The 18,210-nt window shown below is 43.4% G+C and overlaps 1 protein-coding gene across 1 annotated transcript; it reads left to right on the forward strand.

Moving 5' to 3' along the window:
* The first annotated feature begins 15,616 nt into the window (after positions 1-15,616).
* LOC115461304 (olfactory receptor 13A1-like) lies at positions 15,617-16,552 on the forward strand. Its single transcript, XM_030191029.1, has one exon. It carries the CDS (start codon positions 15,617-15,619, stop codon positions 16,550-16,552), a length of 936 nt encoding a protein of 311 aa, XP_030046889.1.
* Positions 16,553-18,210: the final 1,658 nt, after the last annotated feature.

Genomic DNA, 18,210 nt, shown 5'->3' on the forward strand with positions numbered 1-18,210 from the left:
AGCTAAATGTTGTATTGCTGAAAAAATATTTTGTATTAGTAGTTTTCAGTCTGCTGCCTGTTAGTTTCATAGAGTGTCCTCTAGTTTTAGTATTGATTGAGAGGATAAACAACTATTTCCTAGTAAATCTTTCTACCTCATTCACAATTTTATAAACTCTCGTATGCCTTCTCAGTCATCCCTCAATCTGTTAAACTTCTCTTCATCTCGGAGGCATTCTATCCCCTTTATCAATTTTGTTGCCTTTCTCTGAACTTTTACTAGTTCCAGTATATTATTTTTGAGATGGAAAGAACCAGACCTGTACATAATACTCAAGGTATGATTGCACCATGAACCTATATGGATATTCTCAGGTTTGTTCTCCATCCCTATTCAAATAATCCCTAATGTTCATTTTGCCTTTTGGCAGCCATGGCACATTGGACTGAAAATTGCAATGTATTGTCCACAATGACTTGAAGATCTTTTTCTTGAATGGTGACTCCTAACTCAGAACCCAGCATTTGTGTATCTGCCATTGGGATTATTTCTCCCTATGTGCATCAGTTTGTCCACATTAAATTTCATCTTCCAGTTAGGTGCCCAGTTTACAGGTTGCATAATATCTTTCTCATTTTAATGGCTTTGAATAACTTTGTAGCCACTGGAAGGAAGGAGAGCAAGGTCCTCAAGGGCAGCAACAGGGAAAGTGAGATTCAAAAGATCATATGTTAGGAGTCTAAGGGTGGTGTTAAAACACTTCTACTAATCCTTTAAAACCCTCTGGAAACTTAGATGTATAAGATCCTGCTTCTCAGTGAAGATTTTTAGACTGGTGCAATCCCATGTTCAATTTGATCATTGTAATTCTATCTGTGCAGGGTGCGAGGAGAATATATATTTAAAAAAAACTTCACACTGCCCAAAACACAGCAGCCTGACATCTTTAGAGTACCTCGTTTTGAAAGAGCTTCACCTTTATTACTCAGATTACACTGCCTTCCAATCAAACCCAGAGTTACATTCAAACTATGCACCTTCATTTTCCAAATCTTATATGGCCTAACAGTAACTCCTGAATATATGCCAACATATCATATAACTCCCCTCAAGAAATACTGTCCCTGGGGCTATGGACTACCTAACACTTCACTAGCTGCAAGAATATAGTATATAAATCAATTCATTTGGCTTATTTAACTTATCAGAGCACTAAATGGTGGAACGCCTTTCCTAAAGCCATTACATGACAAAATAATTATCTGAAGTTCTGTAAAATGTTAAAAGCTTTCCTCTTCAAAAAATGTCTACTAATAGAAAATGAACTTACTAATTATTTTTGGTATTACTACAGGACTATAATCATAGGCGCCCAGTATAAGAGGCTTGGGGAGGCTATGCCTCCCCAGCCACAGCAGGATGGATCAGCTGTTTCTATAGAAATGCTAAATAGTATTAGTAGTAGTTCTCCTGCGAGTCCTGCTGCTCTGGGATAGCAGCAGCTGCAGTGAAAGCTGTCTCTAGCCTTGTGTATAACCAATTGTAATTTGATCATCTTACTGCTGGGAGAGCAGAGCAGGGGAGGGGGGTTGGCTGGAGGTGTCCTGGGTTGCCAGGGAGATATTTAACTAGGCTCATGAATTCCTGCACATGAGCAATTCACACCAAAGATACTTGCACTGACCCCTGAAATTTTAAAAGTGCTAAAAATAAGTTTTAAAGTATTTGCATTAAATCTAATTGCAGAATTTAGGTGCTAGGAAGTGGGATTGGTATGCTATGTACTCAAATTTGCTCAAGCCATATGCAAATTAGTCTATTTTTGGGAGGTTCTCATTTGCATATTTATGGGTAAAAATTGTTGGAAATGTTTATAGCCTTAATGTTAGGGCATGGCTCTGATCAAAAATGTGAACTTTGATCCAAAAATGAAGTATTTAGCTAGTGTTTTTGACTAAAAATTCCCATTAGAGTGTCTGTATTCAGGAAATCTAGACTGCCCCTACTTGACATTTCGCCCATTAGATTGTAAGCTCCTTGGAGCAGGGACTGTCCTTTTTTGTTAATCTGTACAGCGCTGCGTAATCCTAGTAGCGCTCTAGAAATGTTAAGTAGTAATAGTATGTTAATCTGCATTCAAATAGAGCTCTCTGATTGGATGAGCAGCTCCTGTTAGAAAATCTGCCCGGGAACAGAGAGGAGAGGAGAGAATCAATGGGTGGGTGGGTGTGGATGGCTGGAGGGGGGGCAGGGGAGAGGAGAGAATCAATGGGTGGGTATGGATGGCTGTAGGGGGGCAGAGGAGCGAGGACAAGAAGAAGAAAGGCAGAAAGTAAAGAAATAAATGGAAAGGAAGCCTTGGAAACAGGAGTTAAGAGGACAGATAGCAGCAGAATCGGATACTGGGCCAGCATAATCAGAAAAACAAAGTCACCAGACAACAAAGGTAGAAAACATAGTAACATAGTAACATAGTAGATGACGGCAGAAAAAGACCTGCGCGGTCCATCCAGTCTGCCCAACAAGATAAACTCACATGTGCTACTTTTTGTGTATACCTTACCTTGATTTGTACCTGTCCTTTTCCGGGCACAGACCGTATAAGTTTGCCCAGCACTATCCCCGCCTCTCAACCACCAGCCCCGCCTCCCACCACCGGTTCTGGCACAGACCGTATAAGTCTACCCAGCACCATCTGCGTCTCCCGCCACCGGCTTTGCCACCCAATCTCGTCTAAGCTCCTTAGGATCCATTCCTTCTGAGCAGAATTCCTTTATGTTTATCCCACGCATGTTTGAATTCCATTAACGTTTTCGTTTCCACCACCTCCCGCGGGAGGGCATTCCAAGCATCCACTACTCTCTCCATGAAAAAATACTTCCTGACATTTTTCTTGAGTCTGCCCCCCTTCAATCTCATTTCATGTCCTCTCGTTCTACTGCCTTCGCATCTCTGGAAAAGGTTCGTTTGCAGATTAATACCTTTCAAATATTTGAACGTCTGTATCATATCACCCCTGTTTAAAGGTAGAAAAGATAATTTTATTTTCATTATTGTGTTTGGAATATGTCCACTTTGAGAATCAGGTGCTCAACATTAACTGTTTATATTTATTTACTTATGTATGGCATTTTATCCCACATTAAACAAGAATTAGGATGTTTTGTGGCTCTACATGAGAATTGTGATATTATGATCCTTGTTTCATATTGTTGACAGTCTGCATTTTCCGTATGGGTGGTATATTGGTGTATTAGGTTCTGCCCAGTGTAATATGTATGGTACAGTAAGGTTCTGAGCAGTGGCGTAGGAAGGGGGGGCGGTGGGGCGGTCCGCCCCGGGTGCACGCCACTGGGGGGTGTCAGCGCCTCGCTGGTTCCTTGCTCTCTCTGCCCCGGAACAGGTTACTTCCTGTTCCGGGGCAGAGAGAGCAGGGAACCAGCGAGGCGCCGACACCCCCCAGCGGCGTGCACTCGGCGGATTGGCTCATCCGCCCGCCCCTCACCGCCTTCCAGGTATGTTCTCGGGGGGGGGGTTGCGCTCTGGAGGGGGAGGGTGCACCGCGCTGCACCCGGGGGGGGGGTGCGCAGCGGCGACCCGCCCCGGGTGTCAGCTGCCCTCGCGATGCCACTGGTTCTGAGTGTGTTTTTGCACAAAGTTGTGCATAGTGTTTTGTAGTTACGATTGTGGTTAGTATATGCTTTGAGCAACCACTTTATTCTTTGACATATGATACATATCTAATATCTAAATTTAATAAAAGGTATTAATTGTGACTTTTTATTTATATTTTTCTGTGTGTTTTCAGACAATTATGGATTTAAGCTCCACCCCTGGCCCCACCCATAAACCCCACCCCCTTTAGCCTCCCCAAACAGTTGGGCCACCGACCGCCTATGACTCTAATGATTCTCCTCTTATATCATACCTATTATTCAACTGTTTCTATATTTCTGGCATCTATTTATTTATTTAGATTTTGCTCACATCTTTTTCAGTAGTAGCTCAGGGTGAGTTACATTCAGGTACACTGGATATTTCTCTGTCCCAGGAGGGCTCACAATCTAAGGTTATACCTGAGGCAATGGAAGGTTAAGTGACTATGATAACTGAGGCAGAGCCAGTGGTGGGAGGCGGGGCTGGTGGTTGGGAGGCGGGGCTAGTGCTGGGCAGACTTATACGGTCTGTGCCCTGACAATGGCAGATACAAATCAAGATAAGGTATACACAAAAAGTAGCACACGTGAAATTATCTTGTTGGGCAGACTGGATGGACCATGATCCCCAGAAGCTTAGCTGAGATTGGGAGGCAGAGCCGGTGGGGGGAGGCGGGGCTGGTGGTTGGGAGGCGGGGCTAGTGCTGGGCAGACGTATATGGTCTGTGCCCTGACAATGGCAGATACAAATCAAGGTAAGGTATACACAAAAAGTAGCACTTTATATTCATGATCTCAAACTTTTCAGAACTTGGCTTCATTGCTCCACACGGCTCTATAACTTGTAACCTGTTTCCCATAAGTAATCTGTAAGCCACATTGAACATACCACTAGGTAAAAAAAAATAGGAGGAAATGCCAAAATGACATGGAGGGGCATAATCAAACAGTGCGTCCAAGTTTTCATGAGTGTGTCCTTGCAGGACGTCCCTGCGAAGGGGCGGGGAAACCCGTATTATCAAAACAAAATGGGCGGCCATCTTTTGTTTCAATAATACGGTCAGGGACGCCCAAATCTCAACATTTAGGTCAACCTTAGAGATGGTCGTCCCCAGTTTTCGGCGATAATGGAAACCGAGGACGCCCATCTCAGAAACGACCAAATCCAAGCCATTTAGTCATGGGAGGAGCCAGCATTCATAGTGCACTGGTCCCCCTCACATGCCAGGACACCAACTGAGCACCCTAGGGGGCACTGCAGTGTACTTCACAAATTGCTCCCAGGTACATAGCTCCATTACCTTGTGTGCTGAGCCCCCCAAAACCCACTCCCCACAACTGTACACCACTACCATAGCCCTTAGAGATGAAGGGGGGCACCTAAATGTGGGAACATTTACCACCACAATTTTAACAGGTAGGGGGGGATGGGCCTGGGTCCGCCTGCCTGAAGTGCACTGCAGTGCCTACTAAAACTACTCCAGGGACCTGCATACTGCTGTCATGGAGCTGGGTATGATATTTGAGGCTGGCATAGAGGCTGGCAAAAAATATTTTGAAAGTTTTTTTAGGGTGGGAGAGGGTTAGTGACCACTGGGGGAGTATGGAGAGGTCATCCCCGATTCCCTCCGGTGGTCATCTGGTCAGTTCGGGCAACTTTTTGAGGCTTGGTCACAAGAAAAAATAGACCAAGTAAAGTCGGCCAAGTGCTCATCAGGGACGCACTTCTTTTTTCCATTATCGGCCGTGGACGCCCATGTGTTAAGCACTCCCCAGTCCCGCCTTTGCTATGCTTCCGACCCCCCTCCCCCCGGGAACTTTGGTTGTCCCCGCGACGAAAAGCAGTTGAGGGCATCCAAAATCGGCTTTTGATTATGCCAATTTGTGTCAAAAGATGGGCGCCCTTCTCTTTCGAAAATGAGCCCAATAGTGATTCTCAAGGGCGAGGGGGAGGAATATGTAGAAGCTGATCAGGATAAAGCTGAACCTCTTAACAATTGTTTCTGTTCTGTGTTCATGGATGAAAGGCTGGGGGTATGGCCATGGAAAACAAATGCTAATGGGAGTGGATGTTTGTTAGACCAGGACCAATTCTCAGAAGACTGTTTGTGATGAACTAGCTAAACTAAAAATAGACAAAGCAATGGGGCTTGATGGAACAAATCTGAGGGTACTAAAGGAACTTGGAGAAGTTCTGGCGGCTCTGTTGTTTGGCCTTTTCAATGCTTCTTTAGAGTCTGGAGTGGTCCCGGAGGGCTGGAGAAGGGCGGATGTGGTCTCTCTGCACAAGTATGGAAATAAGGAGGAGGTTGAGAATTACAGACCTATTAGTGGTGAGTAAACTAATAGAAATGCTTCTAAAGTGGAGGATTATGAAGGTTCTAGAATCAAATAGACTGCAGGACCTGAGGCAGCATGATTTTACTAGAGGCAGGTCTTGTCAGACAAATCTGATTGATTTCTTTGACTGGGTGACCAAACAGTTGGACATAGGAAGGGTGGTAGATATGATATACTTGGATTTTAGCAAAGCCTTTGGCACAATTTCACACAAGCAACTGATAAATAAACTGAGTGCTCTCAGTATAAGCACTAAAGTGACTGACTGGGTTAAAAACTGGTTAAATGGAAGGAGACAGAGGGTAGTGGTAAATGTAGTTTGCTCCGAGGAAAAGGATGTTATCAGTGGTGTGCCACAGGTATCGGTCAATGGGCCAGCTCTTTTTAACATATTTGTGAGTGATATTGCAGAAGGACTATCTGGTAAGGTTTGTCTCTTTGCAGATGATACCAAACTCTAATAGGGGAGATACACCAGAGGGTGTGAGTAGCATGTGGAGGGATTTGGTGAAGCTTGAAGTATGGTCCAACAATTGGCAGCTCAGATTTAATGCTAAAAAATGCAAGGTCATACACTTAAGTTGCAAAAATCCAAGGGAGCAGTATAGTATAGGGGTGAAGCATTTCTGTATATGAAAGAAAAGTGGGACTTGGGTGCTATTGTGTCTGATGAGGTCAAGGTGGCCAAACAGGTAGAAAAGGCGATGGTCAAAGCCATAAGAATGCTCGGGTACATAGGGAGAGGAATGACCAGCAAGAAAGAAAGAGGTAATAGTGCCCTTACATAAATCTCTGGTGAGGCCTCATTCAGAATACTGTCAGGTGAATTTTCGAAAGAGAAGGGCGCCCATCTTCCGACACAAATCGGGAGATGGGCTTCCTTCTCTCAGGGTCGCCCAAGTCGGCACAATGGAAAGCCGATTTTGGGCGTCCTCAACTGCTTTCCGTCGCGGGGACGACAAAATTCACGGGGGCATGTCGTAAGCATAGCGAAGGCAGGACTGGGGCGTGCCTAACACATGGGAGTCCTCGACCGATAATGGAAAAAAAGAAGTGCGTCCCTGAAGAGCATTTGGCTGACTTTACTTGGTCAATTTTTTTCAAGACCAAGCCTTGAAAAGGTGCCCAAACTGACCAGATGACCACCGGAGGGAATCAGGGATGACCTCCCCTTATTCCCCCAGTAGTCACCAACCCCCTCCCACTCTAAAAAAAAATGTTTAAACATTTTTTCCAGCCTCTATGCAGGCCTCAAATGTCATACCCAGCTCCATGACAGCAGTATGCAGGTCCCTGGAACAGTTTTTAGTGGGTGCAGTGCACTTTAGGCAGGCGGACCCAGGCCCATCCCCCCTAGCTGTTACACTTGTGGTGGTAAATGTTGAGCCCTCCAAACCCCCCAAAAACCCACTGTACCCACATGTAAGTGCCCCCCGTCACCCTTAGGTCTATAATAATGGTGTACAGTTGTGGGGAGTGGGTTTGGGGGGCTCACCACCGAAAGAAAAGGAGCTATGCAGCTGGGAGCAATTTGTGAAGTTCACTGCAGTGCCCCCTAGGGTGCCCGGTTGGTGTCCTGGCATGTGAGGGGGACCACTGAACTACGAATGTTGGCTTCTCCCATGACTAAATAGCTTGGATTTGGTCATTTTTGAGATGGGCGTTCTCGGTTTCCATTATCGGCAAAAACCAAGGTCGGCCATCTCTAAGGGCGGCCATCTCTAAGGTCGACCTAAATTTCATGATTTGGGTGTCCCCGACCGTATTATCGAAACGAAAGATGGACGCCCATCTTGTTTCGATAATATGGGTTGCCCCTCCCCTTTACGGGGCCATCCTGTGAGGATGAAAACTTGGGCGTCCCGTTCGATAATGCCCCTTTGTGTGCAATTCTGAAAACCACAACTACGAAAAGATATAAACAGGATGGAGTCATTCTGGTGGGAGGCTACAAAATTGGTCAGTGGTCTGTATCATAAAGCGTATGGGAACAGACTTAAGGATCTTAATATGTATACTTTGGAAGAAAGGCGGGAGAGAGGGAATATGATAGAGACATATAAATACCTCTCTTGGAAAAGGTGGAGATAGTAGTTGTTGTATGGACAGACTGGATGACCATTTGGCTCTTATCTGCTGTCAAATTTCTCTGTTTCTCCTTTTTTTAGAAAGGTTTATGAGTTAATTTATGTTTTTGTAATATGTTTTATTTGTTCTGGGAATGTGACATTAACACTGATATAGCCTGTTGGCAAACATGTCAGGTCTTTGTGTGACTATTATATGATATAAAATCATTCTTTTATACAAGCTTTGCTGCTTGTTTGTGTGTGTGTGTGTGTGCGCGCGCAATCTGTTTGTGGGATATGTTTGGTCTACAAATTAATCCCGGAGCTACTTATGAACTCAGAAGTCCAGATTCATATTCACAGAGAGAATAAAGAATAAAATGACATCTGGTGAGGAGAGAAAAAGGGAAGATATTTGAATAGACTGCCTGAGAGGAGGGCTGGGGGTCTGTAGGTGTGGGGGATGTGTGTGTGTGTTGGGAGTTCATATGGTTACCAGACACTAAAAACCTACAGTACATCTCTGCCATAACTAACACTTGAATCTTATCGCTAATTTTCCCTCATTCCTTTTCTATTGTTCTCCATCATCTTCCAGTTCTCCCTATTCCTACCCCAACTCTAAATCCCATTTGCCCCTCTCCACCCTTTATTTCCCTCTCACTGGATTGGGCTCTCATTGGTCTCCTATTCTTTTTATTCCTTCTCCCTTAATATAAACCACCTATCTTATTTACTACAACAAATCATCTCTATATTGACTTTCCATATTACCTTTATTCACAACTAGCCAAGCTGAGAATAATATCTCCATTGGCCTACACAACTGTAGATCCCTATCTTGTAAAGCTACATTGACACATGGAGGGGCATAATGGAACGAGACACCCAAGTTTTCCTGAGGACGTCCCCGCGAAGGGGCAGGGAAACCCGTATTATCGAAACAAGATGGGTGGCCATCTTTCGTTTCGATAATATGGTCGGGGACGCCCAAATTGTGAAATTTAGGTCGCCCTTAGAGATGGTCATCCTTAGAGATGGTCGTCCCTAATTTTCGGCGATAATGGAAACTGAGGACGCCCATCTCAGAAACGACCAAATACAAGCCATTTGGTCTTGGGAGGTGCCAGCATTCGTAGTGTACTGGTCCCCCTAACGTGCCAGGACACCAACTGGGCACCCTAGGGGGCACTGCAGTGGACTTCAGAAAAAGCTCCCAGGTGCACAGCTCCCTTACTTTGTGTGCTGAGCCCCCCCCCCCCCCAAAACCCACTCCCCACAACTGTATACCACTACCATAGCCCTTAGGGATGAAGGGGGCACCTAGATGTGGGTACAGTGGGTTTGTGGTGGGTTTTGGAGGGTTCACATTTACCACTAGGTCGTCTAGAGTGGGTGGCGGTCTGGCCATTTTTCTTACCACTATCTTACAGATTGTAGAGTTTTCATTCTCTTCCATACACTGAAACCTTAGTGGTAAGAATTAACACCCCCAAGCTGTTGGTACTTTTGCTTTTTTTTATTATTCTCCATGTCTGACCAAAGCTCAATGGGATCTTTACTGCCAGGCACTTGCTGACACAACTACTCACTATTCTGATATCTCAATCCTAGGAGAATTTAATATACATGTTGATGATCTACCTGAACCCTGTTCCAGAAATGTTTTGTCATTTCTTTCAGGCCTCAATCTGTCTAAGTGGATGTCCTTTCTGACTCACCAAGTTGGTCACACCTTGGACTTAGTCCTTCCCCCTGTGGAATCTTCCATTGTCCCATCTGCTTTTCTCTCTATTTAGCTTCCTTGGTCTGATCATTTCCTTATTAACTTCACTATTTCACTCTCATTACCTACAATGACAGCTCCCAATCCTTTAAATCAGATCAGGCAACTCTTTCAGATAGATCTGCATTGTCTTTGTCCTTCTTTCTTTTCCTTTCCCCTGGACTTTGAAGTCCAGAACCTAGATGATCAGGCTCATTGCCTGCACTCTGTGCTTTCGGCTACTTTAGACCAAATTGTTCCTCTTAAACTATCCATATCTGTCCTTTCTTCTAACAAAAAACAAAACAAAACATGGTATTATAGTTGCCTTTGACTACTTTAGAAACAATTACACTGAGCAAAGCATAGGAGGAAGAAATTAAAAAACAGAGACCAATTTACTATTTTACAAGCATAAACTTAAGGACTACAGCAGTGATATTCAGACCATGGGAGTTAGCCCAGCTAACTCCCGGGATCCACAGTGAGCCCAGAACCTTTTACATCAGGTCATTACCACCCAGTATCAAATTTCGAAAGTTCTGCAAAAAGTCACATTCACTGAAATGTCATCTTTCATTGAGAAAATACTTGCCCTTTATTTGCTTGCCCATATTTAAGTACTTAAACAGCCTTTACTGCACTACTTAATGAAATCTATACTCACTTTGACAGACGTAACATTGTTATTGCAGTTTCACTTGACCTCTCCGCAATTTTTGATCTGTTGAATCACTCACTTTTACTGTCCCACCTCTCATCACTTGGTTTGTCTGGTATTGTTCTCATATGGTTCTATTCTTTTCTTCTAAATTGTTCTTAAATTTGTTATTGCTTCCTCTATGGCCTCTCCTCATTCCTTGTTCTGTGGGGTTCCTCAGGGTTCTGTTCTGTCACCTTTGTTCTTCAACCTATTTATAAGTATTCTTGTTACACTCATTCAATCAACTGGTATTTCATTTCCTTTTTATGCAAATGATATCCTTTTACTTTTTCCTTCAAATCTATTTACTCTGTTGATTGGTCCTTTTCAAGATTATTTCAACCACATTTCTACTCGCTTACTCAACACAAATTGGTCTTCAACACACAAAAGAACCATAGCCTGCTTTTTACAGGTGGTATTCCTATGCTGAGCATTCCTCTAAATATTTTTGGACACCCCATTGTCCCTGTCGATTCTTTCCACTACTTAGGAATCAACCTGGACTCTCAGCTTACCATCTCATCACAAATATTGCAAGTATGAAAGTCCAGTTTCTTCATTCTTAGGCAATTTAGGTCAGTAAGGAGATATTTTGATTACAACACGTTTCATTCTCTGATTCTTTCTTTCTTAGTCATAAGGATAGATGACCTCAATATAGTTCATGTAGGATGTTCTGGTTCTAATTTTCATAAACTTCAATCTTGCAGTATACTGCTATCACAATACTATGCTACATGTCATTCTTCTGTTTCAAAAATATCATTGGCTTCTAATAAATCAACAGATAATTTTAAACTATTAACAATCATGTTTAAAGCCTTCAAGTTATGCCTTCCTCAGTATTCAGAAGCCTTTACTATTCTGTATTCGCTAGTTTACCTCCTTCGATCCATAAATGATCATCGCCTAGTACTCCCCAGTCCTAAATTGGTACAATTGGAATCTATTAGAGATCATGTCATCTTTTTTCAGTCCATTTTTTATACAATGCTCTCCCTCTCTATATTCGCATGGAGCTATCATTCAAAAAGTTTAAGACAGCCATAAAAAACAGACTTTTCCACAACGCATATAATCCCACCTAGATCTGCTGCTACTGCAATCTACTATGAATTACTATCCTTGATCCTTCCCATTCTCTACCCAACTCCCACTATCTAATTATCTACCTTCCCCCTTGTCCTTTTACAATCCTTACCTGAGTTTAAATGACCTTGATATGAGTGATATGTTCTTTACTATCCTTTCCTTTTCCTTTAAATGTGATTGTAAATTGTTAACTGCCTAGATCTTCTAGTTAGTCCGGCAGTAGAGCAAGTTTTAATAAACTATAAACTATTCCATTCATTTTCTCATATTTTCTTCAGTCTGACTCTCTCATCTCATCATCCTGATTTAACTCTCTTGCGCCCAGTTATTACAGTTATGACTTTTTTGACTGGGTGACCAAAGAACTGGATGAGGGACATGTGCTAGACTTCAGCAAAGCCTTTGATATGGTCCCCCACAGAAGACTCATGAATAAACTGAAAGGGTTGAACTTAGGACCAAAAGTGGTGAACTGGATAAGAAACTGATTGACCGACAGGTGGCAGAGGGTGGTGGTAAATGGAATGCTCTCAGAGGAAAGGAAGGTGAGCAGTGGAGTTCCTCAGGGGTCGGTGCTGGGGCCTATTCTGTTTAATATATTTGTGGGAGATATAGCTGAAGGGTTGGAAGGAAAGGTATGCATTTTTGCGGATGACACGAAAATATAGGTGGTTGGGAGGCAGGGCTGGTGGTTGGGAGGTGAGGATAGTGCTGGGCAGACTTATATGGTCTGTGCCAGAGCCGGTGGTTGGGAGGAGGGGCTGGTGGTTGGGAGGCAGGGATAGTGCTGGGCAGACTTATACGGTCTGTGCCCTGAAAAGCACAGGTCCAAATCAAAGTAGGGTATACACAAAAATCAGCAAATATGAGTTATCTTGTTGGGCAGACTGGATAGACCGTGCAGGTCTTTTTCTACCGTCATCTTTTTCTACCGTCATCTACTATGTTAGCCAATAGAGTGGATACCCTGGAGGGAGTAGAAACGATGAGAAGGGATCTCCGAACGTTAGAAGAATGGTCAAGGGTCTGGCAGTTAAAGAAGTGTTCACGCCAAGAAGTGTAGAATGATGCACTTGGGGTGTGGAAACCCAAAAAAGAGATACTGGATAGGAGGGGAGAGATTAGTAAGTTCGACTCAGGAGAGAGACCTTGGGGTGTTGGTGTTGGAGGATCTGAAGGTGAAAAAACAATGCAACAAGGCGACGGCTGTGTAGAGAGGGGCATAACCAGCAGAAGAAAGGAGGTGTTGATGCCCCTCTACAAGTCGTTGGTGAGGCCCCACTTGGAGTATTGTATTCAGTTTTGGAGGCTGTATCTTCCTAAAGATGTAAAAAGACTGGAAGCGGTGCAAAGAAAAGCTACAAAAATGGTATGGGATTTGCGTTGCAAACCGTACGAGGAGAGACTTGCTGGCCTGAACATGTATACCTCGGAGGAAAGTAGAAACAGGGGGTGATATGATAAAGACGTTCAAATATTTGAAAGGTATTAATCCGCAAACTAACCTTTTCCGGAGATGGGAAGGCGGTAGAACTAGAGGACATGAATTGAGGTTGAAGGGGGGCAGACTCAGGACTAATGTCAGGAAGTATTTTTTCACGGAGAGTGTGATGGATATGTGGAATGCCCTCCCGTGGGAGGTGGTGGAGGTGAAAACGGTAATGAAATTCAAACATGCGTGGGATAAACACAAAGGAATCCTGTTTAGAAGGAATGGTTCAGTGGAATCTTAGCAGAGTTTGGGTGGTGACGCCGGTAATTGGAAACAAAACGGGAGCTGGGCAGACTTCTACGGTCTACGCCCTGATCGTGACTGAATAGATAGGGATGGGCTGGAGTGTAAATTTTAAGGGGCTTCGATGTTAGCTTCAGAACTTAGTGCAAGAACAGTTCTGGGCAGACTTCTACGATCTGTGCCCTGAGAAAGGCAAGGACAAATCAAACTCGGGTATACATATAAAGTATCACATACCATGTAAAAATGAGTTTATCTTGTTGGGCAGACTGGATGGACTTTACAGGTCTTTATCTGCCGTCATTTACTATTTTACTATACAGCTCATTTTTGAAAGAGAAGGGCGCCCATGTTTCGACACAAATCGGGAGATGGGCATCCTTCTCACAAGGCTGCCCAAATCGGCATAATTGAAAGCCGATTGTTTGACACCCTCAACAGCTTTCCGTCACGGGGACGACCAAAGTTCACAGGAGCATGTCGGCAGGGTAGCGAAGGCAGGACTGGGGTATGATTAGGAGATGGGTGTCCTCGGCCGATAATGGAAAAAAGAAGAGCATCCCTGAAGAGCACTTGGCCGACTTTACTTGGTCCATTTTTTTTCATGACCAAGCCGTGAAAAGATGCCCGAACTGAGCAGATGACCACCAGAGGGAATCAGGGATTACCTCCCCTTACTCCCCCAGTGGTCACTAACCCTCTCCCACCATAAAAAACAGGTTAAAAATACTTTTTTGCCACCCTCTATGCCAGCCTCAAAAGCCATACTCAGGTCCATCACAGCAGTATACAGGTCCCTGGAGCAGTTGTAGTAAGTGCAGTATATTTCAGGCAGGCGGACCTGGGGGGGGGTTTGGGGGGCTCAGCACCCAACGTAAGGGAGCTATGCACCTGGGAGCAATTTGTGAAGTCCACTGCAGTGCCCCCTAGGGTGGGTTGGTGTCCTGGTATGTGAGTGGAACCAGTGCACTACAAATGCTGGCTCCTCCCACGACCAAATGGCTTGGATTTGGCCGTTTTTGAGATGGACGTCTTTGGTTTCCATTATCGACGAAAACCAAGGTCGGCTATCTCTAAGGGCGGCCATCTCTAAGGTTGACCTAAATGACAAGATTTGGGCGTCCCCGACTGTATTATCAAAACGAAAGATGGACGTCCATCTTGTTTCGATAATACAATCAGGGACGTCCCTTTACGGGGCCATCCTTAGAGATGGGCGCCCTTAGAGATGGGCGCCCCCTTTCAATTATGCCCCTCCACATTACCCTTATGCATCCCCTACATCCCTTTCACTGATTCAATCTCCTCTCTAATCATGTTCTTCATACTTCCATTCCGCCCCCCCCCCCCCCCCCCAATATATGCTGTGGCTATCTATCATACATCTTCTCCATCATTTCTCTCTATCTCCATGTCTTTTTCTATTTTTCTCAGTCCCCTTTCCTTCCTATCACCCCCTTCACCTCCATCACAATCCTGTCTCTTCCCCCTCTCATCACCACTTCTAGCTTCTGTTACTATCTCTATTTTTACCATTATTGACCCTGTCATGTTCCTTCCTCCTCACCATCTCCCACACTCCCTCCAGCACCAACTATGACCCAACCTCACCTTTACCCTTACTTTCACACAGACCTACCTCTGGCTCTTATATTCCCACTTAGTTTCCAGAAGCTTCTGCACTTCATTCCATTCATGTTAGCATGTGTTACATGAAAGAGCAAAGATAAGGTGAAACAAAACTGAATTGCATAAAAATGAATAGCCTTACACCTTAATTTCCCACATTCATCCACTTTCACATTATACACCCCCCCCCCCTTCACACCACCAACATTCATCTAATCTTCATGTCATTTATATTTCTACTATTTATGTTCTCTCTTTCAAAAAATCACTTTCATCTCCAATGCTTCCCTCCTCCTCATCCCTACCCACCACCCCTTAGCTGAATTCTGAATCCTCCTATCTGGATGTGGCTATTGGACATGTCTTCTCTAGCCCCTTCCCTCCTGTTAAGTTCTAATATGCATCAATTTTTGAAAACAGAATACTGGGCTTGATGGACCTTGGGTACGTTCCAGTATGGCAATGCTTATGTTCCTTTGATTTTGTAACTAAAAGAAATAAGTTAAATTATATGTAAACTTGTAGGAAGCTATTCTGGGTTAAACATACTATTCGTATGTCAGTCTTCTGATTGAGATCATTTGAGGTATTTTTCTAATATTTGTTTCTGTTTCACTCCTACAGATAAAGTTTTCAACTATAATGGAAGGAAAGAACCAGAATACATCTATAGAATTCTACATGATGGCATTTGACAGTCACCCAGAACTCAAACCCTTATTCTTCACACTCTTCGTTATTATCTACATAGCTGCTTTGCTGGGCAACATTGTGATAACTACAATCATTATCATTGACTCTCGTCTTCATACTCCCATGTACTTCTTTCTTGTGAACCTGTCCATCTTAGACATCTGTTGCACAACAGCTGCTATTCCTAAGATATTACAGATCATCTGGTCAAAGGACAAAACTTTCTCCTACTCTGGTTGCATATCTCAGCTATTTATCTTCACCTCTGCCTTGAGTACGGAGCTCATGCTCTTGACAGTGATGGCATATGATCGGTTTGTTGCAATATGCCACCCGCTGCACTATAGTACCATTATGAGCAGGAAGACTTGTACTATTCTGGCTGCAGCCATCTGGCTTCTTGGGGCCATAAACTCAATGGTGCACACTAGCTTAATTCTAAGGTTAAAATTCTGCCAACGAAATATAATTCACCACTTCTTCTGTGAAATTCCCCCAGTGTTAAAGGCAGCCTGCTCAGATACTTACATCAATAATGTGGTAATAATAATGGCAGATGTTATATTGGGTATGGTTTGTTTCATTTTAATTGTCACATCTTACACATATATTATCTTAACTATACTAAAAATCCGTTCTGCAGACAAAAAGAAAAAAGCCTTTTCTACCTGTGCATCACACCTCACCGTTGTGTCATTATTCTATGGAAGTTCTATCTACACCTACATTCGACCTGCGTTCAGCAGTGACTCAGAGACTGACAAAGTAATGTCTGCAGTTTATGTCATTATTTCCCCTGTGCTGAACCCCATTATTTACAGTTTAAGAAACAAGGACGTTATCAATGCCCTCAAAAAACTGTTGAATGTAAATGTATCCTCATAGAGATAGTTGCCATTTTAAATATATGTATATTCAGCACTGCTACCCGAATAGGCAGCAACACTAAATATACATAGACAGAGCTCACTATGGTTAGCTCTGCATATAGCAGATAATTTCAGACTCTTAAAGGGTAATTCTATAATGTAGGTATTTACATTTTGGTGCCACTTATGTGCATAAACCAGTAGTGGTGGAGTAGCCTAATGGTTAGTGCAATGGGCTGAAAACTGCAAGAATTGGGCTCAGTTCTCACTGTGGCCCCATTGGACCCTGGGCAAGTCACTTAACTCTCCGTTGCCTCAGTTACTAAGCTTAGATTATGTGCCCAGTAGTGAAAGAGAAAATACATATATGTATATGAAAACCACTTTGAGTGTACCATAAAGGTGGTATATCAAGAAATGAATAAATTAGAAGACCATCATATATATGTGTATGTGTATTCATATATGCCAATATGCTGCCTAAGTACTGTTCTATATCTATGTATATATCTTTCATAGCACAAAGTTTGTATCTGAGTGTATACATGGATGTCATCTAGGCGAAGTGTAGGGAGAGTGTAAAGTTATTTGCATAACTTAACATCCATATCTTTGGAATATAGGAGCACATATTTTATGCAAGCTCTATAGATGAACTAAGTCCTTGCTCTTAAGTGCATAAGTAAATATATTTATACCGAGTTATTCTAGTATTCTATAAAGGAAAGTAGGAAGGTGGAGTTGCGATGAGGAATCTGAGATACATGCCTCAAGGCACCTTATGGTCTCCATCAAGGCACATATCTCAGCTTGTATTCACTCCATTATGATAACCATGAGGGGTAAAAGCTGGCAGCAGGTGCCCATGGAGACTGGCAAACTGCTGCCAGATTTCACCCACCCACTGTAACTCCTGGACCTCATGGTCATCACCTTGAGCAGCAGATGGAGGCCAGTACCCGAGGGAAGGCATTGACTGCAGATGTACACCACAACCTATGGCCATGAGGACTGGCCCCCGAGGATGATGTCCTCTCTTCTCCCCACTCCTCCTCAATTGACTCATAAATGGGCTCAAGGGATAAAGGGGGAGCCTAGTGTGATTAGTGCGATGGTATTCCTGGGGTGCTGCAGCACCCTGCCTGGCCATGTCATCTTCCTTCTCTTCCATCACCTCTTCTTCATCCTCTTCTTTCACCACCTCTTATTCCTCCTTCTGGTTCTCCTCTTTCTCCTTCTCTTCTTTCACCTCCTCCATTGGTAGAATTGAGAATTTAATAAGGAAAATTCAATCTTCATATCTGAAAACGATTTCCAGGTGTGATTATTTAAATCAACAAAGTGTCTAAGATTCCATATACCTATGCATTGTCAGTGAGACCAGGAGACTTGTTTTCTACCAATTGTAAATTTAGGGTTGTTCCAAATGGGCATACATAAAGTAGATGACCAGGGAATGTTTAATAACTTGTCAAACGAGGACAATAGTCTATGAGTAGTGTTGATGATAGGATTAGAGGCAATATGCATGGGTAGCTGCATACCTACTAAGTAAGAGTGTATTAAAGGATCAATTACGGATTGCTCCAATAGCATCCATCTGGGTGGGAGATCTGCATTAAAGGGGGCAATCCATTCCAGACCCTGACGAATAATAAATGCTTTGATAGGATA

The sequence above is a fragment of the Microcaecilia unicolor genome, chromosome 1, assembly GCF_901765095.1.
Source record: "Microcaecilia unicolor chromosome 1, aMicUni1.1, whole genome shotgun sequence".
In the NCBI taxonomy this organism is placed as follows: domain Eukaryota; kingdom Metazoa; phylum Chordata; class Amphibia; order Gymnophiona; family Siphonopidae; genus Microcaecilia; species Microcaecilia unicolor.

What these genes read in the sequence shown, in the direction of transcription:
- LOC115461304 (XM_030191029.1), top strand. Translation starts at nt 15,617, where the DNA reads ATGGAAGGAAAGAACCAGAATACATCTATAGAATTCTACATGATGGCA.